This window comes from Patagioenas fasciata, chromosome 1 (genome assembly GCF_037038585.1).
Source record: "Patagioenas fasciata isolate bPatFas1 chromosome 1, bPatFas1.hap1, whole genome shotgun sequence".
NCBI lineage: Eukaryota > Metazoa > Chordata > Aves > Columbiformes > Columbidae > Patagioenas > Patagioenas fasciata.
In genome coordinates, this window is record NC_092520.1 from 168,960,370 (window position 1) to 168,976,240 (window position 15,871).

The 15,871-nt window shown below is 43.5% G+C and overlaps 1 protein-coding gene across 3 annotated transcripts in view; it reads right to left on the minus strand.

Annotated features, from left to right (window-relative positions):
* EEA1 (early endosome antigen 1) overlaps positions 1–7,934 on the minus strand; it is a 114,890-nt gene extending 106,956 nt beyond the window's left edge. For 2 of the 3 annotated variants that reach the window (XM_071799987.1, XM_065837396.2), the window contains exon 1: positions 7,781–7,934. In XM_071799987.1, coding sequence (XP_071656088.1) covers positions 7,781–7,804 — 24 coding nt within the window. In that variant the 5' untranslated portion in view covers positions 7,805–7,934. The remainder of the gene's footprint in view (positions 1–7,780) is intronic. The other variant, XM_065837406.2, reaches the window with a different exon arrangement.
* Between the last annotated feature and the right edge of the window lie 7,937 nt (positions 7,935–15,871).

Here is a 15,871-nt window from a genome sequence, read left to right on the forward strand (position 1 = left end):
GTGACAGAGTTCAATTTCAGAAAGGCTCTGAAGTCTGGCCAAAGGGGAGTGTCCTGGTTTTGTTAAAAACCAAGTTTCTCTTTTAGTGAATTTGCCTGTCAGCTAAAGCCTTCATATTAGCTGCATTTTCCTGGAGAACCAGACACATGTTTTGGTAAACCTAGCAATGGAATGCAAACTTATTGATAAGCAGGGGCAACGAGAAACCGGTGACCAAGGAACTGATCAACGGTGTATAACATTCCGTTCACATGAATACTTCATATAAAAGTGGGAGATCACGAGTATCTCGTCCCTTTTCCCTTTTCCTTCCCTTCTGCTTATGGCCGACATTAGGAGAGGACCTTGCTAGTCATCCCTGCGAACTGAGGCCTAGTGAGAGACTGAATCCAGCTCCAGGTTGGCTACGGAGTCTAATCCAGGACTTTGGGTGCTGGCTCTGCAGTTGCCGAGACTTTCAAGATTGGTTTTGTATATTTTGTATTATTTTCTCTATTCTTATTCGTAGCATTAGTAAAATATCTTTAATTTTTCCGACTCTCTTCTCTCTGTCCTTCTTTCCCCCCCGATTGCCTCTCCTTAGTGGGAAGGGGGGTGAGGAAGGGGCAAAAGGGTTAGTGGGGGGGGAGAGGAGGTTAACAATACATCTGACAGGGTTTGATTGTCACCCCGCAATCTTAACCCTCGACAGGGAATGAGGAGGGCTCAAGTAGCGAGTTATCGGGGCTGGTAAGAATAAGTATAGGAGGAGACAATCTCTCCTCATTCCAGCCTTCTCTGAGGTCATCAATTAAGAGACCAACATATGCTGGTTTTCCTACTCCCATGTCTTTTTTATTTTAGCTGTGTAATTCTGCTTTTTTATGTTTCTAAAGAACATGGAAACACAATATAGTTTCTTTCTAGCACAGCATACAAAAGCAGTAGGCAAAGTGATGCAAACTCTTCAAGTTAATAATAGGAGAGGCAAAAAAGGGTGTAAGCAAAGAATATGATGAACATGCAAAGTACATCAAAGTGAAGGCACTAACACTTCTCCAGGTCACTGATACAGATGGTAAACAAGGCACATCCCAGCAGGGACCACAGGTGTACACTCATCAAGTTTTCATATGACATCAAACTGGGAAGACCAGCTGACACACTCAAGGGAAGGGTGGCCATTCAAAAGGACTTAAATGAGCTGGAGGAACGGGCCAACATGAATCTTGTGCAATTCAACTGGGACAAATGTGGAGTCCTGTACCTAGGAAGGCAAACCCCTGGCTGCTCTGCTGAAAAGTACCTGGGACTTGTGTCGGACAGCAAGCCAAACAGGAGCCAGAACCATGTCCTGGCAGCAGAGTGGGCCACCAGCACCCTCGGATGCATTAGCAAGAGCCCAGCCAACGACCAAGGGAAGCGATCAGCCCCCACTGGCCAGCACCCCTTGGACCACATCGAGATACTGCATCCAGTTTTGGCTCTCCCTGTCCCAGGAGAACATTGGTAAATGCAAGTGAGTTCAGCAAAAGGCCCCCTGTGGGGAGAGGCTGAGGGAGCAGGGCTGGCTCAGCCTGAAGTAGGGACAGTTTTGGGAGCAGTCCCACCACCACCTAGGAGGAGGTCATCAAAAAAGGAAGCCAGGCTGTTCTCAGCAGCACACAGTGGGAGGACAAGACACAAAAACTGAAACAAGAGAGGTTCTCACTTGATGTATGGAAAAGCTCCTTCAGCATGAGGCCAAGGAGCAGCCTGCTCCTCATCTCTGAGCTGGTCCCACTCGCAGCAGGAGCTCTGACTAGAGAGCTCCTAAGCTCCCTTCCCACCCAAATTGTTCTGTGACCCATGGAGCGCTGCCCTGTGGAAACACTTGTCTGGCAGGAGAGCTCCAAAATACAAGCTTAGTAACTCCACTAATGGAGAGATAGATTGCGTGCATTGACAGTCTGAGGAATAATATCTAAAGTAATTGGTAAGGTGTGGCCAAGTTTCTCAGTAAGACAGATAAACTGGAATATTGCATCTAATGTTATAAACAGTTTTCTTTGGTTTATATAGTTCAAAAGTTCCTTTCCATGCAACCCACAAACCACAATCATGGAATCCAGAGGTAAGGCTCACTTGTGAATCCTTTTTGTGTTTAAAAACAACCCAAAGAAGATGTATACACACATATGTCTACATAAGGAAACATCATGAGGTCACGTGTCAAAGCTTTCTTCCATAAAGGAGTTGAACTTTCATGAAGCAATGATAAATTTCTTACTGAAAGGAATTTTCAAAAAGGCTTTAGAAATCCAAACACGATAAAAAGATTTTTTGTATGGCAGTTAGCTATGGTGGCTGTTCTGTTCCAGAACGCCTGAGAATTTGGACCCCTATCTGTCCCAACATCTACATCCACAAGTAGAAATAGGATGTTTTGAAATGAAAAAAGTGTCATTATTAAGGGATATGCACTTCTTTACTGAGCCTTTACAAGAAATTGAAGCCTTTCGTTCTACTCTTCGGCTCCAGAAACTGAAGAATGTGCCTTCATGTAGCCTTGGACAGAAAGACACGAGAGCAGAAGGAGAACCTGAACAAAACATGATGGCCTGAACAATGACAGTAAGAGATGGTCTCACCATCTCTTTAGACAGGCAGCATATATCTCCAGTTCTACCACACTTGAATTGATTTGTCACAAAACCAAGAGCTTTCTGTGACAATTAACACAATATTTTCTTCACTTGGTATCGTAACTTCTTATACAATGCTACTGTGTATTGTTAATCGTTCATCACATTTCAGCCCAAAGTTGGCTGCATTTCACAGTTAGATTTGCACATTAAGTTCTGCAAGTTCCAGCACTACAAATTGGAGATTATTACAACCTCCAGGATGAAAGCTCTTCTATTAAAAGTATCGTGTTATTACTACATGGTTGATTAAAGTATTTGCTTTATGAAACACTTCAGACATGCTATGATCACACTGAAACACGCTGCATGACACGCCTTATTATATGCAATATATAAAACAGAAATTATTAAACAATACCTGGTAAAATCCTTTTAACTTTATACAAAACAATATGCCATCTTTGAAAGAGAAACCATAATTCCAAGCTAGATTTAGAAAACTTAGTACAAATAGGTGGCATCTTCTGGTGAGTGGCATGCACAGGGAAGAAGAGCGGCAAGGAAAGAGGTCATAAAGCAACTTTCAAGATGGGGAGAAACACCCCATAGCATCCATTTGCAAAGTAACACAGGTTAACAAGAAAAAATAAACACAAATTTGGAAGGATGTTATGGAAACTGAGACCATAAATGCAATTAACTTCTCTTTCAAGGCTGTAAGATAATCTAAACATCCAGCCAAATAAAGGACGGGGAATTTGTAATATTTTTAATTGACCAATGTTTAATGAAATAAGTCCACACACATATGTAAGATAGGCTCCCAGACCACTATTATTATCATGTTCCATTAAAAAAAAAAACAAACCTTGAACAACTCAGACTTTGTGAACTAAGGAAAGATTCAGAATGATGCTCATTGTTTTCAGCTGGAGTACACAGGGAATCAAAAGAATGACCTATGAATCCCATAGGAACAGTAATTTTTCAGAGACTTCTGTATACATGTTTTTGCATAAAATATGTGACACTTACAGGCACATCTGGAGTTGAAAGACTGATGCAAAGTTAGTCTCTTAACCAGAATATTTCTTTCTTAGTTGTCGGAGCTACATTTGTTTACTTTGCAGAGAAGCATTTGTTTCTACAACCAGCACTAGAGTTGCAGAAGTAATATGCTAAACTTCATAATGTTCTCCATGTTTTCTCAAAACTGCAAGCTAATAAAAAGAAACATCATTAACAACAAAAGGACGACAACGATTGCTGCTTGTTTTCTGAAAAGGAATAGAAAATTATCTAATGAATGAGTTGAGCTAATGCATTAAAATGACAGTGTATAAATATGGATCACTACCGTGTCATTTTTGCACAGTCATTTATCTGTCTATAGCTACACTCCATTCAGTTATGTTACTCTTTTCAGCAGTTTTAAATTCAGAATCAATTAAACCTCAGAAAAAATATGCGAAGCACTAAGAAAGTCTGAACAAATATGGATTTATACAGTTTTCCCAGCACAGATTCAAAAACTGCAGAAGGGTACTATTGCCCAAACATACTAATGTCCTGAAGCAACAAATAAGATGCAAGAATGAGAAGGTCAGAGCCATTGTAATCAAACAACTCTCAGTGGTAGTAACAGAGTATAGTGCCATACAGAACAGTAACACTGTTTACTTCTAAAGAAGTGTGACAGCTTCTTTATAAGTTCGTAAAATTACTCCTGACTCCACGGGGCACAAAGCCCTTCTTTTCCATCACGCCTTCAGTTCCACACAAGCAGATCCTGTGCCTGGGCAGAGGCACATGAGCCCCCTTGAGCCCAACAGGGACAGCATGAGCACAGCTGCAGCGCAGCGCCCATCAGAGCAAATGCACTATTTGGCAAACCCTGCAATTATACATGTAAGAAAGAAAATTATAGGCAAAGCACGGGATGCAATGCATCCCAGGCAAGTAAATATTTCTGCTCCTGAACGTGGAGTATGAGAAAAAGTGACTGTGCTACCTGAGTTACAGAAATGCCTGCAAAGCCCTGTTCACCTAGACCCCAATATCTCAGCACCAAGAACTCAAGCATTGCTAGAAACAGAGCAATAAGATCTTACCACCCGAATACAGCACAACCGCTAACAGACAACCAGTTAAACACAAAGAAAAAGGCAAAACCAAATGTAAACAGCAGTCACACTGGTCAGGCAGACAAGTCCTTAACTATGAAGTACGGGAAGAAGGCTCAGAAGAAAGTCAAAGTAACCAGTTTTCCACCAGTTGAAAATAAATGCCTCCTCCCTATAATAAGTGGTTTTTTTCTTCTTTCTTCAAGTTTTGGTATCTTGTAAATATAAGAAGCTTTAACAGACCAGAGGCAACAGTCACCGTCCCACTAGCATAGAAACAATTGAGAGGGGACACAATGGCCACAAAGGACGTTCAGAGTTGAATGCAGTGAAGAAAATACAGGTCTCCAAAGAACACATATATAGAGAGCTGACAAAAATCAAAATATCTGGCCAGGAAAGTTGTGTCTCAGATGTTCCACATAGATGTGTTTTGGGAAAGATGATCTTTTTCTAGATCAGCATAGCGATCAGCATGACAAACGCATGAAAACTAAAAAGTTACAAGAATGAATGAAAGGAGGTTTTATGGTGCAATGGTAGAGAACGGATAGATCCCTGAAAAGTCACATTGAAAACATACACAAAATTTAGAAACACCTTGCATGGAAAGGACCTAAAACAAGGACCTAGGTGAAGACAGCATGGAGATACTAACTTCAAAAAGGAGATGAGCAACGTTCAGTGTATACTGGATGTTCATTATATACTCATTACTAAGAGTATACAATGCTTTCTATTTTGAAAATATACCATTCAAAGTTACCATAAAAATGCTTTTAAAAACAGAAGGTGATCACAGAACAGAGGAAGTATGGGAAAAAAAAAAAAAAAGCTTTCATGTTTTAAAACTTCAGTAAACAGAATTTCTAATAAGTGACTAAAACTATAAACAGTATCTTTGTAGCTTTTGTCTTCCTCCTTTGCAGTTTGATGGCCAGCTGAGTCACCAAAAAAAAAAGTTTAAAAAAGTAACAAAGAATTCCTTTTTTGTTAAGCATACTTTCATAACTCAAGTTATATCACCAATAACGACCAGCCATCCGGATAGAAAGGATGGCATCATCTGTAATCAAATCAAACCCAACAGATAGACAAGATATTACATTTCAGTGACTGCAAGGTGGGGTGGTTTTGCCACCTACTTTACTGATGCACAAGAACAGGGTCAAGAGAAGATCCCTTGGCCTTCAAATGACTGCCTGAAACATGAAAGATATACTTAAGCTCTTTATGAACAAGGTTTGACAGCAAGTTAAGGCTCACTTTTAACACTAAAGTACATCAGAAGTCTTTTTCATACTTTTCCAACCAGTGGTTTTAAGTCAAAAAGGTACGTATGAGGTTGTGCAAGCAATTACCACTTTTATAAAAGGCCTAAAGCCCTTTTAGTAAGAGGTAGATTTTTAAAAGCATAGTTATTTGCACCAGTTACAAGATTTACACCTCTAAAAATCTTGGCATTTCTCTACTTTTGGGGCAGGAAGAAGTCTGTTTCAACTTTGTTTGCAATTAGCTCTGCTATAATCCTGTAATTTTTGAGAGCCACTAGGTAACAGTTGTTTAAACTCTTCAGAGGAGATTGCTGTTTCTAACACATAACTTTCGCACTGACTTCAGATTTTTATAGGAAGTGTTTAGCTGAACTCATACGTGGGGGCAATTTTCCTTTGGCACTGTATCAAGCTTTTTGCTCCATCACAGAAGCTTTTCTTGATGGTCTGCTATTTCTCAGAATCAACAAACACCCAGTTACATGCTGCCAATATTTAATTAGAGCCGTACTCAGTTTCCCTGCTTGTTAGCAGGGCTTCCCATCAAACTTCAGGAAGGAAGTTCTTCCCTGTAAACATGAAGCTCCAAACAGACCAAGAACAATATTCACCTGCTCAAGGTATATGGCCAAAAAAAAAATGTGAGACATGCTTCACACTGAAAAAGCTGGTGGTACGCATACCGATGTACTTTCTTCCCCTCTGTTAACTCTCATTCTTGTAGCAGCACCTCCTTGCACGGCAGCTAAGAAAAGCACGCCAGCATTTACAATAAAACACCCTTTCACAGAGGTGTTACGGCTCACAGCACGCATCGGAAGAAACACCAGATAAAACACCAAGGGCAGCTGGCTTCTGCTCTATTCATGAGCGCCTTCAGCATGACACCAACTCGCTGTGTTGCAGTGTGGGATCTGGAGCACTGCCTTCCCACTACCACCGTGACTCAACCCTTTTTGGTGCATCCTCCAGCCAAGCGCCAGGGATGAAGGACTAGAGCCCTGAGCCACGCCAACACCTGCTCTTCGCCAGCACCTCCCTGACAGCCTCCACCCGAGCCACAGGCGAACTGCAAGGCAGCCAGCACCGCCGCGGAGGATTTTTGAAAGCCAGAAGGGTTTCACAAACGAGTGTCACAACTTGGCTTCTCAAACCAGCCAGAGCTGCCGGAAAAGCCGGTTCCTAAAATAAGGCAGACAGGTGGCTGGTGGCCGCCGGGCCGGCTTGTGGCGATAGGAGCCTGTTTGCCAGCTGGCCTGCCGGGAAACGGCCCCAGCTCCCCGGTCACCCCAGCCCGGGCTTCCCTTCAACCTGCCCGAAGCGACGGCAGCCGCGCCAAGGGCGAAGGCGGCGGGCGGAGACGCCGCGGCGTTGCGGGAAGGAGCCACGCCGGGGCAGGGCCGCCCCTCGCCCCACTGACAGGCCCCTGGCCAGGCCGCGGGGGCCCGCCCGCCGCCGGCACCCCCGCCCAGCCCGGGGGAAGCCACCGCCCCCAGCCAGGACGCGGGATCGCGGGCCTGTCCCGTCCCGCCGGGACTCGGGCCGTGTCCCGTGCCGGCGAACAAGCTCACGGCCTCCGCGGCCGCCACGGGCCTCAGCCCTCCCCTGCGCCGCATGACGGGCCGGGCCGAGCCGGCGGCTTCGGCCCCACCGCGGGGAGCCCGGCCCCGAGCCCGGCCGGCACCAGGAAGCGGCACCTCCCGCCATGCCACGGCAAGGCAAGGCATGGCACCGCACGCCGCCCTCGCCGCCGCCGGGGCAGGTCTCGCTGCCTTACCCGCTGCAGAATCCGCCTGAACATGGTGGCGGAGCCCGGATGCCGCCGGGCGGCCGCCGCCAGGCCGAGGGGGAAGCCTCGGGGCCCCGCGCAGCGCCGCCCCCGCCCCGCAGGAGCCCGGCGCGGCCCGCTCGCCCCGTGACAGCCGCCGCGGCCGGGGAGGCGGAGCAGCCGCCGCGCCGGGGCGGGACCGCACCGCCCCGAGGAGGGGCGGGGACGGGGCTACCAGCGCCCGGCCGTGGGTAGCCGTGGGTAGCCGCGGGAGAGAGGGCGGGGTGTCCGCGGGCGGAGGACCGCAGGCCGGCGGTGCTGCCGCAGGTCGAGGCGGTTGTGGCCGCGCGGAGTCTGCGCCCCGATCTCCTCCGCGGGCTCCGGACCGCGCTCCTTCCCGGCGCGCCGGGCCCAACAGCGCAGCTCTCGATGCGCCACCTGCGCGTTGGTGTCTCTGCCGCCCGGGAGACGTGCCGGCTGCTGGGGGCAGGGGCGGAGGGAAGACCGCAGGATCTCCCCTCGTCCTCTGCCCGGGTTTCCCCGGCCGGTTTCTCCGCAGGGGCCGGGCAGCTGTAGGGCGCCATTGCTACTGTCATTTCTCTGGAATCGGGCGCTGGGCAGGCGGAGGAAACAAAGTGTGGTTTTACCTCGCAGCTGGGGGCTCACTGTGTGAGGCAATGCACAAACGCAGCTCCGTATTTATTTTGTTAGTCGTGCGGTGTTGAAAGTACTGAGGAATGCACGTTAAAGGGCATTCTGGTTTGCATAATTAACTGGAAACTTAATTCTGAAGGAGCAGTTGCTTTCTTCAGGCTCTGAAGTGAACAGGTGACCTTGTTGCACGACCCATGAGGTGTTTTTGAAATATCAGAAAATAACATTTTGCTCACACAGGTGCACACCTATCTTCAAAAAAAATACAGACCAAAAACATCAGTTCAACAGAGAAAGAATCTGTATCATAGAATCAAGGAATGGTTTGGGTTGGAAAGGACTTTAAAGGTCATGTAGTCCAACCATCTGCCATGGGCAGGGTCACGTTTCACTGGACCAGGTTGCTTGAAGTCCTATCCAGCCTGACCTTGAACACTCTCAGGGATGGGGCATCCACAGCTTCTGTGGGCAGCCTGTTCCAGTGTCTCGCCAGCCTAATGGCGAAGAATTTTTGATTATGCCTAATCTAAATCTACCCTATTTCAGTTTAAAGCCATTACCCCTTGTCCTATCACTACACGCTCTTGTAAAAAGTCCCTCTCCAGCTTTCTTGTAGTCCCCTTTAGGTGCTGATAGGTTGTTATAAGGTCTCACTGGAGCCTTCTCCAGGCTGAACAACCCCAACTCTCAGCCTGTCTTCATAGGAGAGGTGTTGATCCCTCTGACCATCTTTGTGGCCTCCTCAGGACTTGCTCCAAAAGGTCCATGTCCTTATGCTGGGGGTCCCAGAGCTGAACGCAGTACTCCAGGTGGGGTCTCAAGAGAGCGGAGTCGACAAGAGAATCACCTCCCTCAGCCTGCTGGTCACTCTTCTTTCAATGCAGCTCACGATATGGTTGGCTTTCTGGGCTACAAGAGCACATTGCTGGGTCACGTTGAGCTTCTCATCAACCAACATCCTCAAGTCCTTCTCATCAGGGCTGCGCTCAACCCACTCTCTGCCCAACCTGTATTTGTGCTTCGGGATTCCTCTGACCCATGTGCAGGACTTGCACTTGGCCTTGTTGAACTTCATGAGGTTCACATGGGCCCACTTCTCAAGCCTGTCAAGGTCCCTCTGGATGGCATCCTGTCCCTCCAGCATGTCAACCACACCACTCAGCTTGGTGGTGTTGGCCAACTTGCTGAGGGTGCACTCAGCAAGTATCTGTAGGTGCTGAGGGCAAAATCCACGTGAGACATGGCAGAAAAGGGGCTGGAATCCCAGTAGCCTCTACAATATGTAATTCAACACACTATATTCCACTTCTCTGTTCTAAAGCTGCAACTTTTACATATTGGATGCAAGACAAAGGGTCATGAGTAAATAATAAACCTGTTCAATGATTAGTTGTGGAGAGTAAAGCAAATATTGTAGCAGAGCACCAGTTGTGCTGCAAGGATTGAAAACATTTTTCCACTCAAAGGCTGACATTTCTAAGCACTCTAAAATCCTCTGACTTACCTTGAGTTACGAGCACGTGAGCAGAAGGATTCAGCTGCAGCAGCTTAAGGCTTGAGGCAGAGCAGCATGCTGTGTTTGAACTCAGTTTAGTCCAGCTACAGGCACCAGTGTGCATCACGATACTGTGATTTAGTCCACAACTGGGGTGGGTTAAGAGCAACCATGCAGTTGGTCATGGCTTCAGCTGATGAGCAGTGACATCTTTCGTCACATCCGTTAGATCATTTTCATTTATGTGTCCATTGTATGAAACGGCTTTGAAATTTGGCACACTGCATGGCAGTAATTACATTTGTTTCTGAATTTTGTACATGAGATTAACATTGGGAATAGAATTGTTCTAATATGGCTCTACAGTTTCTTAAATATCTAGGCACACTGCAGACATTTACTCTAAATCTAATGAAAATTACTGCAGATTTTTATATCTCACTCCCTTTACCAGATATTTCAACAAGAGCAATTGACAGCTGAGATGATGAATTGCTGGAGTGCTCAATTTGCTATAGCCAGGTAAATTAAACAGCCCATCTTTGCAACACATCTTTTACTCTCCCAAGTTAGCAATTCCTGAGTGCTCAGAGGAAAGTGATACACAGTTGAGGAAACTAGTTAAAAGTCTTACATCAGAGCAGGATTTTCTTAGACAAGTCTTGCAAGGAAATGCATGATCCTTTATTTGTGTGGATGTTTGTTTGAACATATGCATCTCTCTCTCTGTCCACTTGTCATTCCCTCAGTAATTTATGAATTCCTTGGCCAATTTCAATCGAAAATGACAGAGCCAGATAAGGCTCAAATATACTAAGTTCCTATAAATTTAAATAGACAGCCAGGGAAGAGAGACCCTATTGATTGCTGCCTGTAAAGGAAAGAATGCAGTGTGACTGCTTTTACTAAAAACTGAAGAATGTGCATAAAATTTCACTCATGGGACAGAGATTTAGGGGGAAAAAAAAAAAAAGTTATTGCTCCCACTTCCAATGGAATTCCCTTTTTTTAAATTGTTGTGTGTATGGTAATGCTTATAGATTCATATCATGTGCTACACTAATATTGAAATCTCATACTGTTAGCATATGGGTTATGTCCTCAGGCATGGGAGTTGTAAATTTTTATCTCATCCAACCTCACAAACTCTGTGAGGGGTTTGGTGACAAGAGGGTTAAAAGGTGCCTTTCTGTGGAGTCCGTTGGTGGCAGAAAGAGTCTCAGACCAGAGTGACAGCAAAGACCCAGATGTTCACCTGGAAGCAGGTATTTCATCCTCAAAACAGAAGCCAAAGGCTCAAAGTCTGAACTACATCAACCTCTTGCATATCTGGAGAAACCAGAATGCCTTTATTTCAGCAGACAACTGAAATCAAGCTTTTGACTCTACAAGCTGTATTCAGGATTGGCCAACACGCATCTGCACCTCTCAGATCTTCCAATTGGCCAACATGCATCTGCACCTCTCAGACCTTCCAACAGATAAATGCCTTTTTTTTTTTTTTTTAATTGGTTATGCATATAGCCAAATAAAAGCAGTAATTCCTGGCCCATGGCTCACAGGAATCGGTGCCATCACTTCTGCCATCACTGAGAGCCATCAGGAACCACCATCACTTGGTACAAAATGGCAGGGAAAATAACATGTCGCACAGCACGTGCTTGCTTAGACCTGTGGCTTATAAATTTTCAAAGATTCTGGGCTAATCTCCTGCATTTTATCAGCATTTATACATATTATTGTTTTCAATCATGTTGTTCCTGACCTCAAAATCTCTTGGTCACAAGCTCCTTGGGTTCGTGATGTGCTGTACTGGAAAAGTATCCCATTTTTTCAAGATATTGCTTTTAAGTATCCTATTTATGAAAATCATCAGAAAGCCTTTGGTTGTTTGGTTGGGTTTGTTTTTTTCCCTAGCTCTCTAACTGTACTTTTTTGGCTATCACTATATGCTGCTTATATGTTTTCAGCAAGTAGCTTTCAAATTTACATCTTTCTGAGGCTCTCTGCTTTCAAGTTAAACTCTATGAATCTCAGTTGAACAGTTTGTTTAAGGGATTTGTCTGTTAAAAACTATATTAACTAGCAGGTAAAAGTAATATGTTAAAAATCCACATCACAAACCATGAACAGATAAAGAGAAATAATAAGATTAAAGACTATTAAAAACTTAAAGATAAATACTTAAAGAGCATTAAAAACTTGCCAACCATCTGTTTTCACAGATTAAAACTTTCCATAAACTCCCCTTTATCTCCCCAGCTGAGCTCCTCCAACAAACCCACGTTCAAGGTATTGGAGACAATTGACTTCTACATACAATTTAAATATGAAGAAAACTTCAAAATAAATAAATTGATAGATAGATAGATAGATAGATAGATAGATAGATAGATAGATAGATAGATAGATGGATGATGCTACTAACCATATGGAAAGTTATGATTAAAACATGTCTTTTATCTTAAAATACTTCACACAAGATAAGCATAGCAAATATGTTAGCTCTTGGAAATTTTTTCTGATATTCCCACAAAAACTACTGTGCGTATTTATGAAATGTCAGCCAATGAGTCAATACAGAGATAAACATAATGGCCATCATCTCCCATTCAGTCTTTCATGATTTAGAAAATCTGCCACTGGGAGTTTGGATTCTAGCATGATGGATCATCATAATGGAGTGGTTCACCATGCTTAACAGGTCACTTGCCAAAATAAAGGAAAAAAAAAGGTAAAGTACGTAACATTTCATAAACAGATTAAGTTAGTAAATTTGTGACTAGAAAAAGAAGCAAGCTATTCTAAGTGCAAAACTGTAATTCATAAGTGGTACAGCAGAAGTTACAATATTGCTGAAACCAAGAGAAAACAGGCATCTGGGATTTTCAAATTTCTCCAAGTGTCTTATGAGCATATATTCCATCTAAAATTAGGGATTTGGGTATTCCTAAATCAAAGCGGCATTTCATCAAAATGCCTGCTTTTGTCATTTAAGGACATGGTTGGATAGATTAAAATGTAGGAAGGAAAAACTACCCTGAATAAGAATGTTTTGGTTATTGATACTGCTATGTCTCAAAAATATTTCCAATTAAAATAAGCAGAGTGCAGTTTGAATTCATGTTTCTTCGTTTTCCTGAGAAACTACAATTGGAACTCATCACTATTGCAAGCAGCCCCAATGAGCGTGAAGAGACTTACCAGCCAAAAACACTTGAGAAAAGAGAACGGTTTGACTTGGTCATCTTAAAGACCTTTTCCAACTTAAACGATTCTATGATTCTATCATTCTACGTTCTTTGTGAAACTAGTGATATAGAGAAATAAGTGTAAGATGGTTGGGAGACAGTACATCAAGAAAAAATAATTTTCAAAGTGACACATAAAGGTGGAAAGTCAAAAAGTTGGAAAAGATTGGAAACCACAGAAATTCCACATTGGATGTATGTGGACCCTGGAGGTCCCTGCCAGACAGAGTCAAGGAAGGCAGCTGCCAGTCCCTCACTGCCTGCTACCTGTATATACAGGGCACATCTGCTCCATAATAACCATGGGAGAACTAAGATACCCAATTCAGAACAACTAAAAGGCTTCTTGGAGTTCTCAAAATACAAAAATTCTCATTTGTAACTGATCTTACTGTTTGTGTAGGAATATACTTTAAACTGGACAATGGCTGAGTATTAAAATGACAGCATCGCCTTCAGTCAGACTGAACTCAATATTTCATTATTATTTATTATTTGGTCCTTCTCAGCTCTGTTAGGGGAGACAAATGTGTTTAGCCTGGAAAAAATATTCATGGTGTTTTTAAACTGGTGTTAGGAAATCAAGATTATCCAGTGGCTTAGGCACTAGTCTGAGACTTGGAAGACTGGATATAATTTTGTACTCAGCCTAAAGCAAGTTCTCTGAGTGACACTCCCCATCTACTAAAAGGGAAGTACTGATGCCTCTCTATCTTACAGGATACTGTGAGAATAAATATGTTAAAGGAATCAGAATCTAGTGATGAAAAGCATTATAGAAGATCCAACTATTAATGTAAAGATATTAGCAATCAGTTAGGTGGTGGTAACTACATGATTTATGAGCAGTGAAAGAAATGAAGTCTAATGCCCTGTGAAGAACATATCCCACCTCTTCACCTCTACAGAAATTTTATCTTCTGTCTCTCCAAGGCTCCTCAGGGCCCCACCACACCGGAGACAGTGTGTCCTGTGGTCACTCCAGAGCTGCACAGGAGCTCTGCCTCACTGATCTTTCCAGTAACATAAATGTGGAACTTTTACCTCTACCCAGTCATCAATTTTGTCAGACAGACAAGAAATTTAACTACCTTGGAGACATCTACGCCTCTTTCTGTTTAGACTTAAACTGTCCCATGGTTGGTGTGTGGCAGAGGGAGAGAACGTTGAAAGACACAAGAGGTCACCTCTGCTTCCCTAAGGAGCTCAGCACAACCCGCAAGGTGGTTTTAGTCTCTGTTTGAACTGTTCACCTATCTTTCCTGACCCATTGCCTTCTCAATACAGAGAAAAATAACAGCTCTTCAACTCTTCACTCGCAGTACTGAAGAGGTTGGCCAGGCTACCAGTGCTTCACCCTGCATATGTTGGGACGAGTGTGTTTGCCCAGCTCCTTTAGAACCAGGCTCACCCCATGATGACGTCTGTAACAAAGAGCTGACAGCTGCAGGCCAGCTCCTGTGCTACAGAAAGCCTCTTTCAGGTCCGTGCAATTAGTTGCATGAGTAATGAGCGTGTGTACTAATAAAGGTTGCTTGGCTAGCATTAATACCAAATCTAAGAGTTTGAAGTCATGACTTCTGTCTAGTATTACAGAACCTGAACGTTGCAGGATTTGCACAGGTAACCCCAATTAAAGACAGAAATAATAGAGTTATCTCTATTAACAACAAAAAATTGCTCCAGTGACTGATTTTTTTTTTTCCACCTACCCCAAGACTGAATCACTGTGTGGAATATGCCACGTAGGTTTGCTGGAGTAGCTGGAGAGACAGGCACTGGAACTAGCAAAAGCCCAGCAGCACACAAGAGAGCTTAAGTCATAAATATGTATGAGTTCATGCAAAAAATAAACCTGATATTAATATAACCAAAATCTGAGATGGAGAAGATCTGCCACTGAGTCATGCAGATCATTCTTTGCCAAATGCCTCAGCTAAGAAATTATTTGGCACAAAGTTGAAAGCCTGCCACAAAACAAAGACTTTCAAATTCCACCCGAAAAAGCTGTGGTGATACCATGGCCATTCTGATCCCGTTACTTCACAGACATTAGCTCTTGCTGGCAAGCTGCCTGGACACTTTCCAGTAAATGGCACAGAAAATGGGTAAATAGGAAGATGACAGGGGGTTTGTGGAATTCCACTGCAGAGTAAAATTCAAATATTTTAAAAAACACATTCCTTGGGGTTACTTATCTGCTCCCTTTGGTATGTGCTAATACACATCTGTAGCTTCTCTTTCCTTGGGTCTTAGACAGAAACGTCTTCATCTCCATCAGTCTAAGCACGTCTGAGGCTATTTCAAAGATTTTTCAGCAAAACTATTACAATGCCAAATGAAATAAGCAGGGGCGCTCCTAATTATGCAGGTTGTAGGGGGTGCCAGTAGTACTGATCATTTAAATTAATCTTATTAGGACTCTCTCAGTTACAGCTGAAACATAAGATGGATTTTCAATATCATGAAGATTTAGTGATAATAAAGTTATGAGCATTGTTTTGATCAGCCTTCTGAAAAATTAAAAGAAAACTGGAGGTCTGTGAGTTTTTTCAAACACAAACTAATCAAATGTAAAAACGAGCTTTAAAAAAAAATATATATATATATTTATATGAAAGTCTGTACAGCACTGATTCAAACACTGTCCTCTCTCTCTCTGAAAACGAATGCCTTCTTAGTTCATGGCTTTGTATGTAA